At 38.0% G+C, this 26,043-nt stretch overlaps 9 protein-coding genes across 9 annotated transcripts; 3 read left to right on the forward strand and 6 right to left on the reverse strand.

Annotated features, from left to right (window-relative positions):
* Positions 1 to 40: 40 nt before the first annotated feature.
* On the forward strand, positions 41 to 2,932 carry Cbr-ggtb-1 (the record flags this gene model as incomplete). Its single annotated transcript, XM_002641860.1, has 7 exons — positions 41 to 142; positions 434 to 559; positions 606 to 680; positions 727 to 955; positions 1,051 to 1,326; positions 1,373 to 1,548; positions 2,801 to 2,932. 7 exons carry the CDS (start codon positions 41 to 43, stop codon positions 2,930 to 2,932), a joined length of 1,116 nt encoding a protein of 371 aa, XP_002641906.1.
* On the reverse strand, positions 1,635 to 2,496 carry CBG16603 (the record flags this gene model as incomplete). The annotated part of the gene is made up of 4 exons (XM_002641861.2): positions 1,635 to 1,867; positions 1,913 to 2,010; positions 2,055 to 2,395; positions 2,446 to 2,496. The coding sequence occupies 4 exons, from the start codon at positions 2,494 to 2,496 to the stop codon at positions 1,635 to 1,637; spliced, it is 723 nt and encodes a 240-aa protein (XP_002641907.2).
* Positions 2,933 to 3,008: 76 nt separating the features above from the next.
* On the reverse strand, positions 3,009 to 9,284 carry Cbr-glr-2 (the record flags this gene model as incomplete). Its single annotated transcript, XM_045244051.1, has 19 exons — positions 3,009 to 3,390; positions 3,446 to 3,646; positions 3,694 to 3,788; positions 3,986 to 4,086; positions 4,134 to 4,231; positions 4,274 to 4,629; positions 4,674 to 4,824; positions 5,603 to 5,811; positions 5,908 to 6,175; positions 6,223 to 6,378; positions 6,425 to 6,516; positions 6,564 to 6,678; positions 6,729 to 6,841; positions 6,885 to 6,964; positions 7,240 to 7,402; positions 7,449 to 7,554; positions 7,593 to 7,675; positions 7,813 to 7,868; positions 9,206 to 9,284. The coding sequence occupies 19 exons, from the start codon at positions 9,282 to 9,284 to the stop codon at positions 3,009 to 3,011; spliced, it is 2,904 nt and encodes a 967-aa protein (XP_045096014.1).
* A 1,061-nt stretch (positions 9,285 to 10,345) lies between these two features.
* On the reverse strand, positions 10,346 to 14,997 carry Cbr-ogt-1 (the record flags this gene model as incomplete). The annotated part of the gene is given in 12 exon segments (XM_045244052.1): positions 10,346 to 10,520; positions 10,566 to 10,689; positions 10,738 to 10,855; positions 10,906 to 11,199; positions 11,250 to 12,719; positions 12,910 to 13,110; positions 13,129 to 13,392; positions 13,446 to 13,758; positions 13,809 to 13,977; positions 14,007 to 14,166; positions 14,590 to 14,820; positions 14,962 to 14,997. The coding sequence occupies 12 exon segments, from the start codon at positions 14,995 to 14,997 to the stop codon at positions 10,346 to 10,348; spliced, it is 3,555 nt and encodes a 1,184-aa protein (XP_045096015.1).
* Positions 14,998 to 17,330: 2,333 nt separating this feature from the next.
* Positions 17,331 to 18,965, reverse strand: Cbr-nuo-4 (the record flags this gene model as incomplete). The annotated part of the gene is made up of 7 exons (XM_002641864.1): positions 17,331 to 17,442; positions 17,493 to 17,714; positions 17,762 to 17,868; positions 17,917 to 18,060; positions 18,143 to 18,267; positions 18,317 to 18,545; positions 18,594 to 18,965. 7 exons carry the CDS (start codon positions 18,963 to 18,965, stop codon positions 17,331 to 17,333), a joined length of 1,311 nt encoding a protein of 436 aa, XP_002641910.1.
* Positions 18,309 to 18,669, forward strand: CBG16547 (the record flags this gene model as incomplete). Its single annotated transcript, XM_002641865.2, has 2 exons — positions 18,309 to 18,504; positions 18,608 to 18,669. Coding segments are annotated over 2 exons (258 nt in total), but the record flags the coding sequence as incomplete, so codon positions are not given.
* Positions 18,966 to 19,279: 314 nt separating the features above from the next.
* On the reverse strand, positions 19,280 to 21,097 carry Cbr-rnp-7 (the record flags this gene model as incomplete). Its single annotated transcript, XM_002641866.1, has 6 exons — positions 19,280 to 19,641; positions 19,687 to 19,788; positions 20,480 to 20,558; positions 20,609 to 20,671; positions 20,717 to 20,899; positions 20,948 to 21,097. The coding sequence occupies 6 exons, from the start codon at positions 21,095 to 21,097 to the stop codon at positions 19,280 to 19,282; spliced, it is 939 nt and encodes a 312-aa protein (XP_002641912.1).
* Positions 21,098 to 21,879: 782 nt separating this feature from the next.
* Positions 21,880 to 22,736, reverse strand: CBG16608 (the record flags this gene model as incomplete). The annotated part of the gene is made up of 3 exons (XM_002641867.2): positions 21,880 to 22,103; positions 22,150 to 22,501; positions 22,611 to 22,736. 3 exons carry the CDS (start codon positions 22,734 to 22,736, stop codon positions 21,880 to 21,882), a joined length of 702 nt encoding a protein of 233 aa, XP_002641913.2.
* A 762-nt stretch (positions 22,737 to 23,498) lies between these two features.
* CBG16609 lies at positions 23,499 to 25,613 on the forward strand (the record flags this gene model as incomplete). Its single annotated transcript, XM_045244053.1, has 8 exons — positions 23,499 to 23,588; positions 23,659 to 23,786; positions 23,830 to 24,060; positions 24,110 to 24,425; positions 24,517 to 24,807; positions 24,870 to 25,155; positions 25,204 to 25,346; positions 25,392 to 25,613. 8 exons carry the CDS (start codon positions 23,499 to 23,501, stop codon positions 25,611 to 25,613), a joined length of 1,707 nt encoding a protein of 568 aa, XP_045096016.1.
* Between the last annotated feature and the right edge of the window lie 430 nt (positions 25,614 to 26,043).

Here is a 26,043-nt window from a genome sequence, read left to right on the forward strand (position 1 = left end):
GACGGAAATTTAAATATTGTTTCAGGATGAGACATCGTCTATGTATGTTTATATGAATTCAAAAGATAATAAGGAACCTATTGTGGGATTGAAGCTTCGGCAAGTGATAAGGATTCATCGAGGAAATGTTCGCCGAAACCCGACCACAAATACTAAAGAAGGTGTGGTTCAAGTCGAGATGGCAGGTATGAAACTTTGAATGAAACGAGCTTGTGCCACCTATTACTTCAGGATGCCACTTTGTCGCTTGGCCACATTTTGGAGATGCCAACAATCCCATTTCGAAGAGTTCGAAAAACTGGACGAAGTCTGATATAGACCAAGAAAAAGTAAGATTCATAAGTGAAAATCAGCAAAGCCTCGTTTTAAATTAAAGAAATCAGTGAGTCAGGGGGCACTTCTATTACAAGTTTTACGGTATCTAACATTGCAGAGTTTTGCTGGTCTTCTAGACTTCGCCCGAAAAGATGTCGATTTACCTCAAAGCTCACCGAAGAAACTACTAAAAGGGCTTCACTCCAATTTTATTCAGCAATATGAGAAAGACAAGGGTGGATATGTAAGACTTACTTTTTATTCTGCACATCACAACACAAATTTTTTAGCATTACATAATGGCCGAGCATTTACGAGTCAGTGGAATTTATTGGTGTGTTAATGCTATGGATTTAACGAAAGAGGTGAGCTTATACTGAACAATATTGTTTCGAAATACATCGTTCTCAGCTCCATCGAATGTCAGCGGTCGAAATCATAGACTACGTTCTCAGTTGCCGTAACAAGGATGGTGGTTATGGACCTGCTCCTGGCCACGATAGTCATCTTCTACATACACTTTGCGCAGTTCAAACTCTTATCATTTTCGACTGTTTACAAAAAGCAGATGCCGAATCGATTTGCGAATATGTGAAAGGATTGCAACAAGACGACGGGAGCTTTTGTGGAGATTTGTCAGGTATTTATATTTCCAGCTTATAGTTTAACTGTATCTCAACATTCGCTATTAAAACTATCAAACGTTCAAAACACGAATCTGTCGTTTTTTTTCAGGTGAAGTAGATACTCGTTTCACCCTCTGCTCATTTGCTACATGTCATCTACTCGGACGTCTGTCTGCACTGAACATCGATTCCGCTGTTCGTTTCTTGAAACGATGTTATAACACTGATGGCGGATTCGGAACTCGACCTGGATCCGAGAGTCATTCGGGACAAATTTACTGTTGTATAGGAGCATTAGCAATCGCAGGAAGACTTGACGACATTGACAGAGATCGAACTGCTGAGTGGCTGGCTTTCAGACAGTGTGACAGCGGGGGTTTAAATGGTACGAAACGTTTTTTTTTCGGATGCTTGTCAATTATTTAGTTCAGGACGTCCCGAAAAGCTCCCAGACGTTTGCTATTCGTGGTGGGTTCTCGCGTCTCTTTCTATTTTGGGTCGATTGGATTTCATCGATCAGACATCAATGAAGAAGTTTATTTACGCTTGCCAAGATGATGAAACTGGTGGATTTGCCGATAGACCAGGCGATTGTGTAAGTTTCTTTATTCATCCGAATATGCGATATTATATTAGAACATATAATTGAATACAAAGACAACTTTATCATAATCAAATTTCAAAGAGATACAATTACTTGAGAGTTCCCTCAATCACAGCTAGCTGCATCAGCTGAGCACGTTTGAGATTCGAGTCATTGTTCTCCAAAAAATCCTGAAGATAAGTTTTGACCTGTTGCATCTTATCATTGGCGCTATCTTCTGAATCTGCGTTCACGGTGATGAGTACATGAATTGGCTCATCGAGATGCTCCCAACCGGCTCGTCCACGGAGACGCTCTTCTTTACTATCATCTCTGGTGCATCCTAAATTCCTTAGTGTAAAAAATATATGAAAATTTTAATTTAGACCTTTTCCTCGAATGAACAACTTGCATCCGAGATCCGTCTCTAGTTGGCGAATCGTGATTCCACGTGGGCCGATAAGTCTTCCGATTGGGTTAATGTTACTGAAAGTCGTTAAATTTTTAAATATCGATTCGTTGGTACTTACGTTGGTGTCTCCTTCGGGAAAAAGATCTTGTCGCACTTTTGAATCTTTCCCTGTTCTTTCTTTTCCTCTTCTACTTCTTTATCAATACAATTCGTGGCCCCAATCAAAGATAAAGTTAATGGACTAAAGCTTTGGCGACGTCTCAGCGAAGATCCGTTTGCTGGAGATGGGGTCATGAGCGATGCATCTTCTTTCATGAAATTTGTAATCGAAGAGAGCTCAGGAGTTGGCATTTCTATATCTCTGCCAGCAACAAATCTTCTCGGAGGCGTTTTAGTTCCCAGACTTTTCATGAGATGTTCCGCATCCAACACACGTTGGATTTCACGAATGAGAAGATTCTGAAAATTTAGGTAACCGACTGAATCGGAAATTTTTGTTGCAATCTCACTTGAGCATTTCGAAAATTGACATTGTGATTCGATTCATATATATTGGTCATTGATTGAAGCTCTTTCATCAGCTCGTCAAGATAGCTACAATTAGAAAACTGAAAACAGTATTTCTAAAGCTGCTGTATGCACCTGCCAGTTTGACGATTAGTTGGTGAGTCGTTCATTTCGCGTTCCGAGTTCATCTGAGGTGGAACCGAAATCCGCGGCGTTGCTAATAAACTATTCGATAGTTAGTTATGATGAAACAGTAAAACCTCCAAGAAAAGACAATAGTGTATCCCCAAAAAATTACCCACGTAGCATGCTCCCAATGCTAGCAAGTTTAAAAAACTAATTTCTTCATATTTTCAGGCTGACCCATTTCATACTGTATTTGGAATAGCTGCACTTTCCTTGTTTGGTGATGAAACTCTGGAAGAAGTGGATCCGATTTTTTGCATGACGAAGAAGTGCCTTGGAGACCTACGAATTGAAATGTTTTAAATTATTGTAGAAAACTTAATTTATTTGTATTATTACAACTGGAATTTTTATTTATTGTAATTTTTTTCATCATAAATTAAAACAATGTACTTCTTGGTGTTGATACTTCTTCACTTTTCGTTCTCCTATTCTGATGTTGCTTCTGTTTTGCCCTCTCACACGATGCAATGATTCCCGGCTTTTGTGGTCGAGAATTTCTCATTCGATTTCTCTCCTTCTCTCGATTCTCCTTGTTCTTCCGGAAAAGAAATTCGACAAGAGCCGTGCACATCGAAAGAACCATTCCGGCCAGAAGAATATAGAAAATTCCGGCCACTTTTGATAAGTTCAAACTGCTACTCGTGCCACCATCCGATGTTCCAGTGTCGCATTGTCCACGATCGTACCACCACTTGTTCTCCAACTTTTTCAGTTCTCCTTTTTCAGATAAATACAGAATAGCAAGATTCAGAGACACTCTGGAATAGTTTGAGAAATTGTGTTTCGCTTTAGCTAAAGCTTTAGGTATCTTACCTCAATGGATTCCCAATTTTTGAAGCAATTCCATAACCCAATGTGTTCAAATTCTGCCCAACTTTCATCGTGTCACAGGGCCTTCGCCCAGATTCATAGTTATTCGTTGTCTCCTCAAGTAAAAATGCATATTTCCCTTTGCTGGTTCTCACTTTTTCTATTCCATCAGCATATGAGCTGACGAATATTCGATTCGATGTGCTGAAAGTTCCTTAGAATATTTTATGTTTTTCAAATTATGTACTAACCTATTGGATATGGATTGCTTCTCCAATTCCATCTGTTTCTGTGTTGTACTAACCATGAAATTCCACATCTTTTTGTACAATGGAACAATTGAATCCTGAAAAATGTAGGTTTACTTTGAGCTCATATATCACAATTCCTGTAAAAGATATCAAAAAGTTGTCAATTAACAAAATGTTCATCATAATATCAAAAACATTCTATCAGTTAACTACTTGTTGATATCTTTCACAGGAACCGAGATATATAGCCTCAAAGTTGGCGGTTTGAGTGGACTCCTACTGTTTACGGTACCTCAAAGAAAGCAGCTGTTGATCCTCCTTCAACTACCCCATACAATATTTTATTCTGATTTGCCAAATCTTCAACACTCTCAATTGGAGGCGTCATACGTTCTGAAATTTAGTTATTCGGTTAGAAATTTGAAAAAAAAGAGATTTACCCAAAGTTAAAAAAGCTGCGAGATTAGCAGTATAGGATGAAACAATGATAAGGGTGAAGAACCACCAACAAGAAGATGCAATCCTTCCCGAAACGGCCCTGGAAAATATTAAAAATCAAACTTCATTAAAAAAATGTTACCTCGGAAGAATGTCAGTTCCTTGTTGCATGAAAGCTGCCAAAGTGAACCAGAGTGAGTTGTAAAGAGTGAATTCGTTTGTTACTGTGAATTCCCCTCGTTTGAATTCAATTCTTTTTTCGTATGGAGAAAACCAAGAGACTAGGAAAATAGTCAAAGAGACTCCAAAATAAGAACTCAATGTAAAAATCCAAATTGTCATTCCAAGTGGTTCCATGAAAGAGAATATATTGAACTCTTGCTTCTCTGGCTTCTTGATCATTATTGATATTCCAGTTGTCATGAATGGCTTTGAGAAGTCTACGGCTCGTTCTCTTTCTTGAGTTATTGTCAATGGAGCCACTGCCACGTCAGCTGTCTGAAAACCAAAGAAAATTCTAGAAGAATACAGTGAACACCAACCTCATTTAACAAGTACCCAATCATCCCATCCCAACTTCCATCTGCTTGTCTTGAACCATATTTGTTACCATCAGAAATGAAGACGTCATATTCGAATCCGGTGATGTTTTTCGCCAACAAGTTCAGCAAGTCAATACAGTACCCCTCGAATCTGAACATTATTCAAATCGTTTACAAATGTGTGCAAAAGTTTTAAAGATTGTCTTTTTCAGTTGAAACAGTTCAAATTTACAATTAGGTGTCTAGGAGTAGCTTGTTGGATTAGTGTTAATGATCTAATAGAAGCCCACCCTATACGCCCACATTGAGCTCAATTATCTCGATTCCTGTGAAATATATGAAAAACTTGTCAACTGAAAAATTATTTTTCATAATTTTTATAACCAATATTTTTGCATTTAACCATTTTTTTGATATCTTGCATCGGAGCCAAGATAAATAAGCCCAAACTTGACAGTCTCTATTGCAGGTTTTACGGTAGTTCAATGTCAAGTGTCTACAAAAGGGATCGTAACTTATTGGATTAATTGGAAAATTTCTAGAAATTTAAAACAAAACTAGCGTTTTATTGTGGTATTTAGTTGACAACTTTTTTGTAAAAACCCTTTTCATAGAGATAAGACATTTTAACGACTTTAGTGGATTTTTAACTTTTAAGGACGATAGAACATATCGTAAACACTATAAAAGAAGCCCACCCAAGCTAACCACTTTGAGCTCAATTATCTTGATTTCTGTGAGGGATATTAAAAAGTTGTGAAATGATAAAAGATTGGTGATATTTTGATGAATTATTTATCAATTGTCAGATTTTTAATATCTTACACAGGAATCGAGATGATTGAGCTCAAAGTTGACGGTGTGGGTGACCTTCATTATTGGAAATACGGCAACTCATTTTTTCAATTTTCAAAAACCTTTTCACTTACCTATCATTTCCTTTTAGTTCCGGTTCTCCAGGATTTCTTCTTTTCAACATTACAAACGGTTTCACTAGAACAGTTACAACATTGAATCGAAGTTTCCATGGTTTCGATGGAAGTATTCCTTTTCTCGTTTGGCTTGAATCTTTTTTTCTTTCCTGTACATATTTCTCTCCGCCGAGCAGAAATCCTTCATCTTGTGCCCATTGGAATCTCTAAAAATTTTGATTTTTTCTGAATTCTTTTTTTTTTTGGGCTTATCAAATTCTGATAAATCCCTTGATCGCAGTTGATCTTGCTTTTTCCCTCACCTCCCAAATACTATTCAATGAGTTGACTCCCGGTTTAATCTCCACTATTTCCGCAGAGAAATTGGTCCTTCTTCCAGTAACTTTATCAAATTGTATCCTTCCAGTCAATGTTCCATCTTGCTCCGTGAGTACAACTTTTTTAATGGCTTCTGCAATTTTGAGTCCGTGTTCAAAAGACTCAAACTGTCTTGTTTCAGTTTGGTCTTCGTGGGGCCTACAGTATAATCCTTTCTTTCCACGATTGAAGAGTTGATGGCGGACAAAAGATCTGAAGAAATTTCCAGAGAATGGGATTTGAAAACATTCAATTCTTACTTATCAAAAATCCCTTTTCCATGTTCATCCATAGCAATTTGCAATGCTTTTCCAGCAACTAGAATTGCATCATGAGCGAATGCAGCGGCGGTTGGGATACTGTCAGTATTTGAAAATCCACCTCGATAAACATCGTGAAATTCTGCTCTTGTTCTACTGAAAAAATGCCCTTCTTTCGGAAAAAATAGGTTTTAGGCCCTACAGGAATTTCTTGTCGTTCTTATCAAATATTCGGAAAATAGTGATGTTGATAAGAGAAAAGTGGAATCCAGTTAGATCGGATTCGTCGACTTCCTAAAATTCTGATTAGAGTGATAAGCAGTAACAGTTAAAATAATTACAAAATTCGAAAAAACATAATGATATTCTTTCTTCACCAGAACACTTTCCTCCAGTGCTCTCAAAAAAGCACGAGTACGGTAGCTTCCTTCCAGATCTACAATCACATTCACGGGTCTGAAAATCTGATTGGGTACTGTAATATTGAAAACTTTTAGAATTCTTACGTTGGCTCATCGATCTCTTCTGAACTATCATTACTTCTCAACGTATGTTGAGTGGATATTCTACGATGGAATTCGTTCAGGAACTCTTTGAACATTTCTTCGTCAGGTGGAGCCTGAAAATATTGAATTCAAGGTGAAATTGAATGCAAGCCCTACCACATAATTATCCACAAACAGTTGGTATTTCGGAGACTTTCTGTGTAAATAGGAGAACATTGTTCGCAGTGTTCTATCAGCTGAAAATGTCAGCGTTTGGTGAAGAAGTATCCAGTAACTTTCAACTTTGAGCCAATTTATCTCGGTTCCTGTGAAAGATATTAAAAAGTTGTCAACTAGTGGATTCTTTATCATAAAATTACAAATATTTTAGTAGTTGACAAAATTTTATATCTTGCATTGAAATTTAGATGATTGAGCTCGAAGTGAACAGTTTGGGGGACCTTCTATTACAGGTTTTACGGTGATCGAACATTGTTGGAAATTCAAAAATTGTTCTGAAACACTTACGAACCATTTTTTCCGTCATGAATGTAAACTATGTCTCTCCAACACTTATATTGAATATAGTCTACAAGTAATTGCTCAGCAGATGGAGCTACTGAAAATATCATTGGGATATTTGATCTGTTAGCTATGTAGTCGCTTTTCGAAGGCTCCCAATCAATCAGAGGCATCTGAAAAAAAACAAATAATTTCCCTTCAATCGACATTCCTATTCACTTTCATATGATTGGCAATGTCTTCATAGATCCCATAATTCTTGAAGTTTGTACCAGCCAGCATGAGCATGTAACCCAGTTTCATTTCATCGCAGACTGAAAGTACACTTTAACAGAATACCTATCGAAAACCATTTCTTCTCACTGATTCGATTCAAATTCCACATCAAAGTGGCCATTTCCATTGCGGAAGGTCTCTTGTCCCCAAAAGGACATCGAAATCAACATCTGACAATGCGTTGAATGTCATTTCCGCTAGTCGGAGCATCTGCGAAAAAAAAAGCAATGATTTGCATAACTTTTTATTGAAAAGATTTTAAAAAGTTGGATTTGAGAGAGAAAACTTTTGAAAAATTGGGAGTCACCTCAATGATGGCATGAGCAGTGTCATTATCGATATCTGTCGAGGCAACGAATGCTCCTGTAATTGAGAGATGATTTGTTTTGGGAATAGGTCTTTGGGTTGAAGAAACTCATACGTTTAGAAGAATAAAAGGATCAGTCTGTTTTCCGTATTTTCAGCCAACATTTGAATATATTTTCAGCAATTTTTTTTCGAAATGTTGAATTCCGAGATTTTAAAATTTCATCAAAATTTCAAAGCCCTCACAATTAGGTGTAGACAATACGGGAATTTTCAGAAAAGGAGGTTCAGTCTAAATTTCAGAGTTGCAGAGACTCAGAATTTCGGAAACTGGAAAGACGTTTCAGAATTTTAAAAATGAAGTTTCCAAACTTCGGAGTTCCCGAATTCACATATCTCTGAGATAAATTTCTCAAAATTCTAAATATCTAAATTTCCGAGATATTAAATTCCGAAATTAACGATTTTTTGAGTTTCTGAAGTTTTCAAGGAATTTCATAACTTCCAATTTTTTAGACCCTGATTCATAAGATTATGGGTACTGTAACCGGAGGCCAGGAGGTTTAGTAAACCGACTGGTTTGTAAACATTTTCAGATTTTTTTTTCAACTGCTTACATAAAAAAGTTTTTAAAATAAATTATTTTGACATGCATTTATTTTATTTTTTTCGGAATACTTCAAAAATTTGAAAGTTCTTTGGTACTATTCAACTGGCTGTATTTTTTGAGTTTTTTCTTTCAGAATCTCAAAATGTTCCATATAAATCAATCACTTTATTTTACTGGTTTTCTCTAAAAATATAATTGTTTTCAGGATATTTTAGCTAATATACCGGAAACACTCTAATAGAAGGCAATCCGAACGGCCAGCTTTGAGCTGACTATGAGAGCTTGAATTTCGAAAAAGGCAGATTTGATCTCATATATCGAATTTCCTGTGAAAGATACCAAAAAGTGGTCAACTAACAAAATGTTTTTGTTATTATGATAAACATTTTATCCGTTGATTACTTTTTGATATCTTTTACCACCACCGAGATACACGAGCTCAACGTTGGCCGCTTGGGTGACCTTCTATTAGAATGTTTAACTTTTTATGAATCTAACCGTCCGATAGTTTTTGTGTTTAGTGTGGAATGGAGTACTGTAGATACCGTAATTACATTAATTTTACCTCTAGCATTTAAAACTGAAGTTCCTGGGTTATTCGAATGTTAGAATCAGAACTTCAACGAATCGTATTTTTCTTCTAGTCCACAACCAAAACACTTCAAAACCTACTACCCAGAAATAGCTCTGATAGTGGGTCTACTGGGATGAAAGATCTAGGTTGAAAAAAAATAGAAATGTTAAGTTTTGTTTAGAGTGAAAAAAATTTTGTTGATTCACTTACTTAATGGAAACTTTTTGGATGTTTCTCCGATCCTTGTGGTTAATAGAAGAATGAAAAGAAGACATTGTTTTCTATTCATTTTAGGTGAAAAGAATCAAACAGAATAGTCATAAACTATAAACAGTTCAAGAGATCTTTCTCTCGGAAAGTTGGGAGTAAGAAAATGAGTTAAAGGAGTCCTTTTGCGTCTTCTCCTTTCCGTTTCTCCAAAATTGAAAATGACAGCTTCTGCTACAGGAGACGTCCTCTTCTTCTTCACTTCTTCTCAAATTGCTTCTTCTTCTTCATTTTCTTCTCCATCTGCGGGGATTCTCTGCACAAGAAGAAGAGAAAAAGGACCACTTTTTCAATTTTCCTGCCAGTTTTCGGTGGGCCCGTCCCCACGGTTAAATTGGTTGGAAGAAGAGGAGTCTGTGTGAAAGACATAGATGTAAAACTGAGAAGATTGACTTTCTCCGTATCCCATACTCAATTGTCAAAATTTCAATTATTTTCCCCCGGTTCTCCAGAAGAATATAGATTTTGAGTTTTTATTTTGAAGAAAAAATAAAGCAATTAAGAAAGTGGTAACAATTATCGAAAAGTGAGAGCGAATGATCAAACGGATCAAAACTCGGGGAGAGTGAGATTGGACCAATATGGTTCAAAGTGCAGAATAAAGTCTAGAAGGGGGTACTATAACAACACAGCACGTTTACTTCAAATCCACCAAAAATGGATAGAAGAAAAAACTAATTAAAAACAACACTACTAAACAAGGGGAGCAAACTTTTTTGATTAGAATGGTTTGAAGAGATCCACATTTAAAACCACGATCTTATTTTTGCCCTAGTAGAACGGAGTGGGCGGGGTGAGAACTTGTTAAATTCTTCAAAACAAATTGAAACACAAACGAAATCACAACGAATTGAACCCAGGAGATTATGAGGAGGAAGCGAGATAATGTGTATAAAGTAAGAAAGAGAGGGAGAGAGAGCACTGAGAAATTAGTGGAATCGACAGTGAGCAACAAATGGTCAAAGGGGTTTTCCAATGTGGAAAATGGAAGAATCGTTAACAAAAAATAAATGCCATCAGATATATAAAAACGGGAGAAGTATACAAAATGTACAGAGGAAGTTGGGGAGAAGACACTGGGGCTTATAGTCCAAATGGTGTTTCTGTGTTATTCGTGATATGGTCTACAGGTAATCCGTTCTCGTAACGTTTCCACATTAGCTCCAGAAGGTCTTCCATGTCATGACAATATTGTTTGACATCGAAAAGCGTTGATGTTGTTCGCGCCATCCATACCTTTGCTCGCATACTAGCCAAACTGAAACAAAATTGATTGAAATGTTCCTATTAAGGATTAACTCACTGTTCAGCATCATTTCCCAATCGGGTTGCAATTTGAACATACTCGTTCCTGGTCTTTGCCACTAATTCAGGTACTCCAAGAGCATAAAGTTGTGATGTCGCAACACGAGAAGCCAGAGATTCAACTGAAAAATTAATAGTTCAGAACCCCCAAATTGTATTTTGTAGCTTACGTGGCATTGTGACCATTGGAGTTCCAGTCCACAAAATGTCCATTCCAGTCGTGTGTCCATTACAGAGGGGAGTATCTAGGCATACATCAGCAAGTTGTCCACGACGAACATGTTCTTCCTATAAAGTACAGTTTTCTTGTGAAGGATTAAAGATAATGAAGTACCAACCTTTGCTGCAACGTTACTGAAAACTATCCTTGATGGTTCGATTCCCCTCTCAACACAATATTTTCGAATGTGCTCTTCTCCTTGATATGGGAACCTCAGGAGCCATAAAACGGACTTCGGTACATTTTCAAGAATTTTAATCCACATATCAAGAGTTGGAGGATCTATCTTATAAAGCTGATTGAAGTTGCAAAACACAATAGCGTCATCCGGAAGTTGATATTGAGCTCGTGACGTCAGAAGAACCGAGTTTGGAATTTCTTCTCCTGTTGCCGCTTTATGGTGCATTTGGGACTGAAAATATTTAATGGAAGAACTCTAAATCTTGAAATATTGTTGATTACCTGTCCAAGACCATTCTGTACATTTACATCTTCCATTACATTCATTGTCATCTGTCCAGTCATAATCATTTGTTTGATTGGTTCCGTTGGAACTTCCAGGACTGGGAGAACAACTTCAGCTTTGACTAGTTCCTTCTTCGGACCACTAACCACTTCTGTATCCAAAATTTGCTCCTTGATTTCTGATTTCGCGAGAATCGGATCCATATTAGCAGTATTCATGATCAGACTAGAGTCTCTTTCCGTGGCGTCCTTGTCCTTCACAACCACCTTTTCAGTAAGATGCCGAAGCATTTGAGCGTGGTCTCCAATGAAGAATGTGTGTGGCATGTAAGCAAGTTTCTCGGTGAATGCACAAGACAGGCGAAGAGGAGATGTTACTGCATCCGTGATGATGTAATCCATGAATGTTGCACCAGAAGTCGAAGGATATCCTAGCCACATAACTTGGATTGGAGCAGGCCTGAGAGCGAAGATCTCATTTCGCGCACCTTTGGTGTAGCCATTCATATTGATGAGAATATGAATTCCATCTTGGGCAATTCTCTCAGCAGCTTTTCCGTAACATGTAATCTGCGACAAATCAACGAAGTGCTCCGATTCAGCCATTAGCTTCGATCGGAAGTTGGTTCCATCGTTGACCGAGAGAGCATAGCAGAATACTTCGACACGTTCGCGGTTGTGCATTCCTGGAATCGACTGCATCAAATGGGATGTTGGATGGTTTCCGAAATCGGAAGACACGTATCCGATCTTGAGGCGTTGTCCGTTTTGAACACTGAATCGGTCAGCATGGATGAGTGGTGTCTTTCCGAGCATTTGGAGATGGACCTTGTCAAAGCACAATGAAGCATGTTTAGCAGCAATAGCAATCCGAGTAGCATGAGATAGAGGATAAAGCATTGAATGATGTGGATGGACAGATGGCAACCGTTTCTTTCCTAGTTGATCTTCCACAAGTTGAACCAGTCGTCGAACTCTCTTATCGTAGTCTGTCCAATCACAAATTATTTGAAGACAGTGTGCGAGATTACAGAATGCATCTGGGAAGTCTGGCTTCAGTTTGAGAGCAGTTCCATAGCTCTGAATCGCTTCTGCCATGTTTCCAGCGTCTTTGTGAATACTGGCAAGATTTGAGTGAGCATCGGCGAAAGCTGGATTGATTTGGATGGCTCGATTATAGCAAGCGATCGCAGATGAGCTATCTCCCATCTCTTTCAGTGTGTTTCCCATGTTGGAGTAGGCGTCGGCAAATGCTGGGGAGATCCTGATTGCTTCTTTGTAATGAAGAATGGCATCTTGTAGTTTTCCTTGTTGTTGCAGTATTGAAGCAAGGTTAGAGTGAGCAGCGGCAAACTCTGGGTAGATTTCGAGGGCTTTCAAGTACAGTCGAGTTGCATCTTCAATTTTGCCTTGCTCGCGCTTGATATTGGCAAGGTTGTTTTGGGAGTCGGCATGGGTTGGGCAGAGCTGAAAACGAGAATATCATCGAATTGTTATCAATACTTTTTGTGGAAAGAATGAAAACATAATGTTGACGTTGATTCGGTTGTTTGAAAAACAGAAAAACGCTCCATGGTAAACAATCTCTGACCTTTCCAAACGATTATAGATCATATTCAGGGAATTATGTTTTCAATGTTTTATCTCATTCTCTCACCTCCAACGCTTTCAAATACATCGTTTCAGCCTCCGAAACGCTTCCTCTCTCTTTCAATGCATTAGCTAGATTACAATAGGCATCTGGGAAATGAGGTTGCAATTCGATTGCTTTCTTGTAAGTGTCGATAGCCAAATCGATCAATCTGAAACCGTAAAGAATTATAGAAACAGTGGAATACTCATCTAATACATACCCTTGCTCATAATACACACATGCCAGATTACCATGGACAACTGCATGATTCCCAGACAAATTGAGTGCACGAAGATACGCAGAAACAGCACGATCGAAAATTCGGGCTTCTTTCAGAACGTTTCCAAGGTTAATGTAGGCGTCGAGGAAGTTCGGATCAAGTGTGACTGCCTTCTCGAAATGGTGAATAGCTAACCATATTTCTCCTTGACTATTGAAAACACAACCGAGATTTGACCAAGCGACTGCGAACTGTGGTTGAGTTTCAATCGCCTTCAAATAGCAAACCTAAACATTTTCTTTTATGTCATTTTCCCGAGAATCGTTTAATTAAAACCTACCTTCGCTTCTTCAAGCCTTCCCATTGCCTTCAACAAATTTCCCAAATCACTCCTCACACAATACAGATCCGGATTAATCCTTAACGCATTGAAATAAGCGGCTACAGCTTGCTCCAGGTCTCCTCCAGACACTAATGCAGCCGCCAAATTGATATAGGCATCAATGAATTCTGGTTTAAGTTTAACAGCCGTCTTATAATTGTCCAAAGCTTCTGCTAAGTGTCCCTTCTCTTTGTAATAGTTTCCAAGATTACTGTAGGCTTCGGCGCAATTACTATTCACTTTTATAGCCAGCTTCGAGAACTGCATAGATCTGTAAATTAATAATTTGACGATTTTTACAATTAAATGAAAAAAACTAACTTTTCCAGATTCTTCACTTGAAAATTGATTGCAGAGAGCAAGAGTAGAATGGGTATATTGTTAGGATCGGTTTGGAAAACTGAATTACAAAGCTTTTCAGCATCTGCGTAATTTGCTGTCTGGAAGTGTCGATGAGCAAGTTCTGTTATGTGTTCTGCAACGAGGAAAACTGTTGTTGAAAACTATAAAAAAGCATACTTATGGTTTCAGCAACACCGTTCACAACTACAGTAGGCTGTGGTGGAAGAGCAACCGCTGCTTGTGGAGCAAGAAGTAACGAAGCAGCTGAAGAAGTTCCATTGAGTTGATATTGTGGATTAGCTGCTAACTGTTGAGCCACTGCTTGTGTTTCAAGTTGCTGAAAAAAGAAAACAAATGACTCCTTTTTAGACAGAGGATGATTCCCTTGTGATTTGAATTGACAGCATTTACCTTTCTGAATTTAACCATTTTTCGTTGAAACATTGGTTCAGAAAATCAAACCGAAATTCGGTGAGATGAAATATCAATTTCGAGAAGAAAGTAATCAAAGTGTCTTGACCTCATACACTTGTTTGAGAAAAAAAAATCTAATATTCTCTCTCAACCGGTTTTCTTTCTCTCGCTTTTCTCTTTTACTCCTCCCCTATTTTTTTCTGTATATGCCCATTTTCGGTTTCTATTTTTATGCTAGTCTCTAGATCATCACCATCATACGCTTATTGTGTTCACGTCATTTTCAAGTACACCAGGGAACGAAGTCAGATGGTTTCATATTAATGATATATTAATGATAACTCACATTACGGAGAGCTTGGTGGATCAGATTCGCGAATCCTGGATTCTGCATGATATTGGCCATTGATGCGGCCGATACTCCGGCAAGTGCTCCATTTGTGAGACTAGCAGGAGATATTCCAACTGGTGCGGCTCCTCCTGGGGCAATAACCGGAGCAAGTACCGGGTGAGCTGGTACTGCTCCGGGAGCTAACTGTTCTCCTGTCGCCCTATTACCTGAAACTTTCAAAACGTTCTTTTAAGATTTTAAGAGTCATATTTTTGTTTATTTAGTTTTTATGAAAAAAAAATCATTTCGTCCAATAAAGTTTTGAGCAAAATTAGATTATGCTATACAAATTTAGATTTATATAAGTTATAGACTAGAAAACTGTACCTTATTGTACGACTGGAAATAGCTGGGTTTCTCCATCGTCTAATCCATTCGCTATAATTCTGAAAAAAAAGAAGTCGAATTCTGAGAATTAAAAAAAGAGTTATAGAAAAAAGTGAGTATTTTCAGAATACCTTTCGAACCAGAAACTCCCAAGGGAACGGCTGTAAAAATTTAAACAGCAGGAGTATGGAAAAAAAGGCCGAAAAGTAAACGAGAGACAAGAGACAGAAAAGATATGCCAAAGACCAGTGTCTGCGTTCTCTTCTCTCTAACCACACTGCCTCGTTTCTCTCGTATCTCTTTCTTCTGATCTTTCAAGTGTATGTTCAGGCTTGAGGAGTGAGAAGAGACGCAGGAATTTGTAGAGAGCACCCAAGTAGTTGAGGGTTGAGAGAAACTTGAGTAAGACTATGTTTGGCCTTGAGTAAGCCGGAAAAGGGCCCGTAAAGAAAGTAATGGTATTGGATTCTTTTTCGGTGTCCTGGACATTATGTGATGCTTGAAATCGTTCTTTTTTAAACAGATTTTTGAAAATTTTAATTTGAGTCGATGAAAAGACGATCGGAAGAGGAAATTGAACATCTATAAATTATATTCAAAAAGTATTTGTCAATTTCAATTTTTAGAAACAAACAAGGAATGTTCTGGAGACTTGCAAAAAATTATTTATAGAGCTATATCTTTAACTAGTTAGCCTATTGAAGCATTGAAAAGTTTGTCTATTTCCTTCCCAGTCGAAATAAAATGTAATAAAAAGAAATTAGAAAATCTCAGTCTCGCACTACGACTTTCTTGCAGATCAGGTTTGATTAGGAACACTGGGGGCCATGCCCGAATGTCCCACAACGACAACTACCGTAATCCAACAATATGCACTTTTTAGGTTACGGTAGTTGTCGTTGTGGGACCTTCGGCCACGGCCAGCGGCGTTTCTCTTCCACAGCTCCGATGTTTTGTAACTACAGAATAGGTCTCCCGAAACCAACGAAATTCTTGCAGCTCAGTTTCGAAATATTGAATTAAAGACTCATTACAAAGTACATTATCCTTACAGTTTGGGAGATAGAACAGGAGTCATGAAAAAAGTGCGTCTAGTTTAAAAAAAAACGAAACATTGAAAACGAAAACAAGCGAGAGGAATGTGTGGAGGAAGAGAAAGAGAAAAACGAAGGATTGATGTCAATTGTGAACTTTGAGTCTTCTGTTGAATAGGCGTAACAACTGATTGTTTCAATGCCCATGCGTTGATAGGAATACGTTTCTAGGGGCTTTCCCATTTCAGGAACATGATTCGAATTTCAATGAGCGTCGACCACGCTCGGTAGCCACAGAGAGAGGGCAACACTTCTTGCAAGACATCAGTGTTCAGAAAACGAATAGAGGAGCGAAAAACAAAATAACAACTGGTTTTGTTGCAAAGAATACTTTTTCTGAAAATCAATTTTAAAATGATAATTGACCTATATTTTCCCACGGATAGTGGATCCGAAACATTTGAACAAAAGTGGAAAATAATTGTTTTCTGATATCAAAACAATTATTTTCAAGCTGAAGTATATACATAAAGAACACAAGAAAACATCATAAAAAGATTAGAAGATCATTTTTCAAAAATAGTCATATTTCGGCGGAAGACTATTTCCAGTTCAGTTTCCAGTTCAGTCCAGCATTATTTGTGATAGAAAGAGGGTTCATATTAAGAAAAAAATCTACAATAGGGCGGTTCTTAGTAGAAAAATGTGTGGAAAGAGCTGAAAGAAATTCGTTTCATTCTCAAAAAAAAGAAGTCCTTCTTTTTTCCCTTCATCTTCTTCCAGTTTGTCTAGCATTGCTGTCCCTCTTCCTCCTCCACTCTCTCCTTTTTTCTTTTACTTCACTCCTTCAATTCTCTTTTTTCGACCACGGGGTTTCCCCTTTGGTCTTGTGGGGAAGTAAGACAGCGTAAGAAAACGAGATATCACAAGAGATATGGAATACCCCCCAAGAGAGAAAGAGAGACAACTCTGCACACTCTCGACCTTGTATTATCTCTTCACGAATGGTGTTGGCCCAGTGCCAGAGTTCAGTAAAGACAAAATGAGCATATTAAAAATAGTTTTCGGATTGCAACGGCGCCCCAGAATCTTTCTGAAACTGGTTTTGAAGAGAAAACTCTGAAACCCTTTATTCTCGTACAATTTTTTTGTTTCAAAACGTCTAAAACGCTAATAGAAATCGCAGCTTCTCTTCCGAAACAGAAAAATGAACATTACAAACAACGACTCTAGTGAATCGGGGTGGAAAACAAAAATTGACGAAAAGAAGACGACAAAAAAAATCTATGGAAGCTACTTATGAAAGTGGAGAAGGTGGTTCATAAGAAGGATGATTTAGTGATGGTGGTGCACATAATCCGGATCATATGAATCCGAGTCCAAATCCAAAGACGTTTCATGTGATGTCAAATCGTCGTAGTATGCCTCTCGGAAGTAATACTCATACCTGAAACAAAATTTTAATTTCAACGATTGAGAAAAAATGATGTAATTTACCATGGTTCTGGAAGATTATGTCCGGTGTGCCAGGCAGTGGTTCCGGCTTGATGATCACCGTTTTTAGCAATGTAGCCGTAGCCATATGGCGATTTCAGAACTTCTTTGCGCATGACATGAAGGAAATGACCAGTGTCTCTCGGATTCGTGTAGAGCTCTCCAACTTCGTGTTTCGGAATTCCGTCGAATGCAAGCATACGAGCATCATACTTGTTCGTTACACTGTAAAAACAAAACGTCTATTACATTCATTAATATCTGAAACGTACTATTGTCTCCATCCATTCCATCCGATGGAGTCAACAATTGTGTTCCATTCTTCCATAACATCTCCACTATGCCACTCGAAGAAGTCGAGGTCCAATCGCTCAATATCCTGAAAACCGATGAAAGATGTTTTCAAAAAAAGTGAGATTCAATTTACCTCGACAACAGCGTCAGTATCTCCTGGTTTCGTCCAATCGTACGCAAGAATCTTTGAGTGATTGCGGTACTCGCGGAGAGAATCTTTGTAAGACTCTTCGATAGTTTTCAAGTAACGCTCATCGACGGTAGCAATTTCATCGGTCTGAAAAATATGTCAATTTTTCAGAGCTACCAAATTGAAATTTATCATATTTCTAGACTCCTTTAGCCCGTAGTCAACTAACATTTCCTCGTCGTTTGATATTCTCCAAACATTTGCTTGTTGGGGTGTTCAAATAAACAACCAAATGTGGCCAGAAATGCAATTGAGGAAGAGCGTTTTTGCGAACAAAGTAGTAATGCTTGAAATCTGTGAAAATAAAAACATCTTCCGAAATTCTCAAAAATGATGCTCTTACATTCATGACCAATATAGTTCTTATCTCTCATTGCATTAGCGAAGACGAAGTCAGAATGTGGCGTGCGCTCAAGAACAACTCCTTGTCCAGTGTTGAGGATGTGAGCCAATGCATTGAGATACTGATCGAAGCGACAGTTGAAAATACGGTCTTGCATGGCAGCCGAGAGCTCTCCGCTTGGGTTTTTGTAGAACATGGAGATATCTGGGAGACGATATCTAGCTGGGAACTAAAAATATAGGTTAATTATTGTGCAACTATGAAAAATTGAAAATACCTTGCTGTAATAGTTACGAAGATCGTTTCCGTATCTGTCGATAAGAATATCATCCATTCGGAACTCGGGGAAATGAACAAAGCCCAATTGGTCAGCAAGCTGCTTCGCCAAAGTCGTCTTTCCGGATCCGATATTTCCTTCGATAACAATCAATTTCGAATTTTGATGAAGGTGTGCTTGAGTGTCATCTTTCAAACCATCAATATAGTTGAAACCTTTGTGTTTGTAATCCCATGGATCTGGGTGATCCGGTGGCAGTCTCAGGACACTTCTGTGTACAACTCCTCTGATCTGGTTGGACAGAGCTCCGGATCTGGCCGGCGCTAACAGACCGACTGCCAGTCCACCTAGCTTGCTCATCGAACCCGGCATTGAGGTCTAGAACTGTCATTTCTTATTCAGTACTTATTACACACCAGAACTGAAAAAAGTACAGCTATCAGCTCACAAACTGATCAGATTTCGTTCGACGAACAAATACCATAAAGTTATTAAACACTTCATTAAAATAAATACGAAACAGGATTTCAAAAAATACTTTTTTCTGAAATCTGACTTTAACAGAAGACATGAATATATAAAAAGAAAGCATGGGGAAATGGGGGAAATTCCGTAGAAATAAGATCAAGAAAGCAATGAACATATGGGAAGTTGAGATACAATGCTCCCAACTAAGAATTGGATCGTTAACGGCGATCTCCGTACCGTCCTCCGCTGCTTCCACCGCCGCTACGATAGCTTCCTCCTGATCCGCCTCCTCCGGAATTGTAACGACTACCTCCGCGGTCATATCCTCGATCTCCACCTTGTCTATCACGACCTCCTCCGAAGCCACCGCTTCCCCCACGACTATCTCTATACCCACCCGAAGATTCTCTGCGATCTCTATCGTATCCTCCCCCGTTGCGGTAAGACTCTTGACGTCTATCACGACTACCACTTCTGTCTCTCTCCCTATCATCGTATCCCCCATACCCAGATTGCATATCTCTTTCTTCAATTACTGCTTTCGACTCACGAGTTTTACGAGTGTCTCCTTTTCCTCCTCCTGAAAAAGTAATACATCAATCAGTTCGCGAATTAAAGTTCTTACCAAGTCTTCTGGGCAGCCATGTTTTCTGGGTACGTCCTCTTTCGTAATCAACCACGAGACGTTTACCATCTACTTTGATTCCGTCGGCTTTTTTATATGCAGCTGAAATATAGCATTGAGAATAAAGAAGCTTAGCGTAACACAATTGTGAACTTATAAACTTCCTGGTCATATTCTTATGATACCGGTACACCTAACCTACCAAATTGCGCTCACAAAGATCCATTTCAATCGCAGCGATATCTACTTACCCACTCACTTACCCAAAATCAAAAAATTTTAATTATATTCAAACTTACAAGCAAAACTTACTTGCAGACTGCAGTAAACTTACAAGTCAGCGGAAATTTTTCACAAAAGAAGTTCGATGTTCGGGGATAAACTTACAATATGCTTACCCTTTACATATCTGAACGTTTTACTAAGCTTCAATAGTAACAGAAAATTGAAGAAACTCAATGTTATCTCAAAAAATCTTTAAAGGTGACTAAACTAGGTCTATCCTTACTTTCAATTTTCAAAAAATTGGAATATGAAACAGTTTCCTAGACTTTGATATTTGTTTTCAACCGTAACTTTTTTTGAGCTCACCAAAACAAACCTATCAGAATTTAATCGATAGGAGAGTTGCGCGCTCTGCCGTTCCCATTCTTTTCCCAGAGTTTCACAATCACCATGTGGCTGTAAAAATTACAAACCGATTGTTTTTTTCTTTCAAGATAAAATAGATTTCAAAATAGAGCCAGCTGATTTCAGTTCTAATATGCCAAAACAAAAAAAATCATCAACGTACTGTGCATTTCAGCCTTATCGCTGTACTCAATGAAAGCATATCCACGTGGCTTTCCGGATTCATCGTGCACCATTGTTAGCTGCAATATCAGAAACTTGTGATACAGATCTAAAACAAACGTTTACATACCTTCTTAATCTTTCCGTATGCTTCAAACTCCCGTCTCAATTTACTCTCGGATGTTTCGTAGTTCTGAAAAAGACACAGTATTCCTCGAAAATAAAACATAGAACTCACAATTCTTCCAACAAACAGAGTGCGATAGGGATCCTCCGTAGCTCTTGAATTCTCAGCAGGGTTCCATGTAGCGATACCTTGTTCAACCTTATATGCAAGCAGCTCTTCCTTCTGTCGCCGTTTTTCTTCTTTAGCCTGTTCTTTTGTCACAACTGGAAGTTTCGGTGGAGTATCCTTTGGATCCTGCAAATAGTTTTATATTTACACTTTGATTTTTTACAATTAATAAACCTCAAAAAGTCCAACGTATTGGGCAACTCCTGTCATTGGTGCTCGCTTTGCATTTTTATCGACGAGAAGTTCTTGAACCGGAGGTAGATATTGAACCGGTGGTCGAGCTTCGAATAAAGCCAATAAGTTCGGCGGAAGGAAAGCAGTCATAGTGTCTGTAACTTTGGTTATGTGTAAAATACAATTAAGAAGCGTTTTCACAAATCAAAACACAGAAAAAATATATTAACAAAGCTTAATTCCGTTAAAGGTATTTTGAAACGATAGCGATTTGAGAATCGAATAAGACACTTATGTATGAGAAAAAAATTATACTCATCAGTTTGCAACACAAAATAATCAAACCAACAACCAAAACCTGGGCGTCGTCTTAAAACGCTATGGATTATTGTTCTTCAAAGGCGGTGCGGTCGCGTCGCGTACGCGTTTCTTCTTCCACGGCCGAGGTGTGCGCGGTTTGCAGTGTCTCTGAACAGATGCTAAAACAGATGCTAAAAAGCGAACAATTTTTTGCGGCTCCAGTATGAAAAATAATCAACCCAGTTCGAAAAGAAACATTTGAAAAAGTATGAAAGATAACTCAAATTGCTATAGCAAGCCCATTTGTCGCATTATTGCTGCGTTGAAAACAGATACTTCCAAGGAAAGGAAGAAACAGTGGAAATCTTTTAATCTCAGATATTAACAGTCATTAAACAAGAACACAAATTTGAAAAATATTTCAAACTTATGCTTTTAAAGGGGATTCTGAAAAGCGATTGTTCTTCACCCAAAAAGTTTACAATGAAGACTAATTATATTATTATTATTCGAATATTAAATTTTCGATGATACAATTCCTTATCCTTGGAGTTATGAAAATTTATTACTTGGAATCGCGAAAATAAAGAACGAAAAAAAGTAGTTGCATGAATGTGCACAGTATTTCTGCATTAGATGGCTGTTCCTCTTTCCAAATCATCCTTGATATCTTCTGTGTATTTGCCATAATACTTGTCCAACTTTTTGTTGAACTTTTTGTTTTTCTCATTGATATAATCGATCGGGGCATCTGGATCGTAGAGTCGTCGACGATGATACTGCTCTCTTCTTTTGACTTGGCCATGGACATCTTTCACCAACCGATCCATAGCAGATGTTGTTGGGTAATGGTTTCCTGAGAATTTTAAATTATTGACTGTCATTTATCAAGCACTCCCTACCATGAATAAGAGTGTCCGCTGTGGGGTAGAACTGATCACCTCCGACACATTCCTTCATTTTCTTATATGACTCCAGATCGGGATCCAGCGCTGCAGTCAGACGAGTGTGTTGACGCAGCGTCATATCTTCATAAGAAGCGAATCCCTGATCTGGATTCTTCTTTCTTTTCCTTTTTTGTTCAAGCTTCTCTGTAACATCTGCAGACATTTCCAGACTTCGTACTCTCTCGTAATCCAATCCTTTGTCTTCCGCTTCTTTTCGATCTTGCAACTCCTTCACCTGCCATTGGTCCCGCTCCTTTTTCGCTTCAAAGTTTTTCGGTAATTTCTTACGGCGATCTTCTTCAACAACCTGAAACCGATGTTATTAACATTAGAGAAGGCGATTTCGACTGGAAAAGTTGATCTCGAATATTACCGAAATTCGGGGAACTATGTGTGAATGAAACTTAAAAAAATACCTGCGCATGGTTTTCTTTTCGAGCTTTCTGTCGCATTTTGTGGAGATCCCGAAATCTTTGATTAAAATCTTTCATTTTAGATCCACTTGACGCGGTACCACTGCTAGTCTGCTCGGAATCTGACATCTGTAAAGAACAATATAAACTGAAAAGAAAACTAGATAATTTCTAACATATTAGAGAAGATGATATCGAGATGAATACATTCATGTGATTTTGTTGATTCAATTATAAACATATTTGCAAACGTTTCTTTGGTCTGATGCTAAAGCAAAGGCCGAAGAAAAAGCGGCTAAACTCATAGCATTCTGTAAAATCGTAAAACTTCTTAAAGTCCTACTACGAAATTAAAACTGAATTTTTTTTTTGAGATATGAAATATTTTTTAAAAGCAATTAAATTAAGTATTTATAATGACTTTTTGTTAAAAATCGGTTCATGACTCTATAAAAATGTAGAAATAGCGCCATGTTGGCTTTACTTGCAACATGCCGAGAAAAAATCGAACTTTTGTCTCAGAAATCAATTTTTTGAAAACAATTTTGCTTTCAACAGGCGAATTTTATTAAAAAATTGGTGCTCAAAAAGGATCGAAAAAATCTCTACATATTGCAATACAGCGCGATTGCAGTCGATTCTATTCTGTTGATCGCGAAGCGGTCGCGTTGCGTATGTCACTGGTTGCGCTCAACACACCGAACGCGTCAATTACGGGATGTTTCGGGCATATTCAGCTCATTCTGGCGGTAGTTCAAATATATGTCATAGTTTCAAAATTGCTAAAAAATAGCTGATTAACAACATCATCTTACTTTTTTCCCGTTTTTTCATCTTTTCTTTAATTTTATTAGAAATGAAAATCAGAGTCATGTGGTTTTACAGCTAACAATGATGCTCAATAGTTCTGAGATAATAGATGGCAACATGGTTGTGGAAGGGTATGAAGAAATCGCAGTGGACGACATGAATGACATGAGTGTGAGTTTTTTTTAATTCGCAGCCGTTCAGATTGTTTTATACATTTAAATGATCGATTTTTCTGTTGTAGGAACTGGTTGTTGAGAACGATATCGTTAACGATGATGAAGACAGTCTTCAATACGAGGAAGTAGTGCATAGTAGTGATTACGGTGGAATGCCCATTGATCAGTATAATGATATTGTTCAATATAAACGGTAAAAGCTTCTACTTATTACATTATCTAAAATTTAAGTTCAGAACGAACGTAGTTCCTCCAAGTGTAACAAGCAGGAATGATAGAAGTGCTCCTAGTCACTGGAGGTCTCGATGCAAATGCTTCTCTATGGCTGATGATGGCGAAACTCTGTTATACTATAACCCGGAAAACACCAGTAATGCAATGCCAAAGGTTGTGGTTAAGAAAGGAGAAGTTCGAAAGGTTCTTGAAAGAATACACGAGCTCATTGGGCATCTTGGACAGAAAAGAACGTAAGAATGTTATCCTTATCACCACAATAATTCGAAAGCTATATTTCAGTCAAATGGTTGTTCTCAGAAAACTTTACTGGAGATCCGTACGTCAAGATGTGAAGACCTTCATTGCATCCTGTGATTTTTGCACTGAGAAGAAACTTCATGGCAGAAAAATTACCAAGGCTCCTGTAGATATCACTTCTGAAAATTTCGATATTTCTGTACTTGTTAGAGATAACGCTACTGATCGATTGGAGTTTCATTTGGTTGGATACAATGAGGCAGAAGTGCGAGAGGCTTCATATACAAGAATGTCGTCGTATACCTTCAAAGAAACAGCCAGCGAGTACAGGAGCCGTTATTCAAATCAGCCACCAGTGGTATGTTTGTTTTCAAAAAATGCACCTTACCAAAACTATTATCAATCTATATTCAATATGATTCTGTAATATTTAACTAGGAATATTTTAGCCACCAACCTTTCGTCGTCAACCATATGTCAAAAAGCTCAACAATCAATCGGTTGGGTATCTTCTTCCATTCCATCAGAGATCTCGAACGATGGAACCTGAGTTTATTGAGATGTACGGGCGTGAAGATTACCCGCAAGAGATGATATACGAAACAGTTCCGGAAGTAGATGATGGCTTGATGAGAAACAAAGAAGAAGTAAAACAAAAAGATTATCAACTGCCTGACGCGCATCCGATAACATTCGATGGAACCGAGTTGACTTCGAAAAACTTTAAAACAGAAGATGAGGTATATTTTGCAACATATTTAATGAAATAAAAAACAAATGATAAAAGTATCAAAATTTTCAGACTTCTCTAAATGGATCAGTTTCCATGTCTCGCGCTGGACCTTCCTCATCGTCTTCGATACCATCTCATTCAAAACAACAACATCAAAGATACGGACAGAAACGTCATATAGATGTGGATTCGGATAGAATGAGAGGAATGTGCGGATTTCGATCGTCTGAAAGACAACAATCCCCGGCTCCCACTACTACCGCTGGTTTGTTGAAAAAAAGAAGAAGGGAATTTCCAAGTATTCGCGGAATGGCTAACCGATTCAGTATTGCTATTGGAGACACTGACAGAATTGGTTAGAACAGAATTTAGGAGCTTTAACATTTATTAACTTTTTTTTCAGACAACCACGAAGTGAATCGATCAAATCCACACTTGATTGAATATCCCGATCCTTCCTCCATTCTCCGAGGTGATAGTTTAGGACTGCCACCTGTAATTATGGCACCATCTAGCAACGATGAAGTTTGCAAGCTTCAAATTGAGGTTAAACGAAAAACATAGATTTCAACCAAAAAAACTTCGATTCAGGCTCTACAACGTCATATTCATCTTCAAAAATTACAAGAAAAATTAATACATGATCAATACGAAGCTTCAATGCGAATTCCAATTACGAGGTATATTCAACAAGTGGAAGAAGTGCAAGAAGAACAGCTTGATGTTGAACATGATCTCAATCATCATCAAGTATACGAGGAAGAGGAGGAGGAACTATCCCACAACCAAACCCGTCATATTCGCCACCAATAAGTGTACTAATTTCTACTCAGAGCTAGCTTTGTTCTATTGATCTACTTTGACATGTTTGAGAACTTTCCAAATGCAATATAATTTTATTCAACTTGTTTTCCTACTTTGCCCTTATCTTCATTGTCATAGTGCAAAAATTCGTTATTTTTTAAAAGAGGAGTCCGACATATTGAGATAATCTAGAAACATATTCCATAGAGTAATTTGATAATGTTTCTAAAAGTGGACATAATAGTAATTTTGGAATACGGTGCTTAAAATGAACCTACCACTTCGAGAAGTCGACCACCAAATCGCTAGTGTTAATCAAAAATTGGGCAGTGAAGAATGAAGTCAACCCTAGAAATTACAAGAAGAAAGACGAATTTTAACTTTCTAAATTTATAATAATGAAAATACCGTAAAACCTCTAATAGAACGACACCCGGAT

This window comes from Caenorhabditis briggsae, assembly GCF_000004555.2.
Source record: "Caenorhabditis briggsae complete genome, chrIII, whole genome shotgun sequence".
NCBI lineage: Eukaryota > Metazoa > Nematoda > Chromadorea > Rhabditida > Rhabditidae > Caenorhabditis > Caenorhabditis briggsae.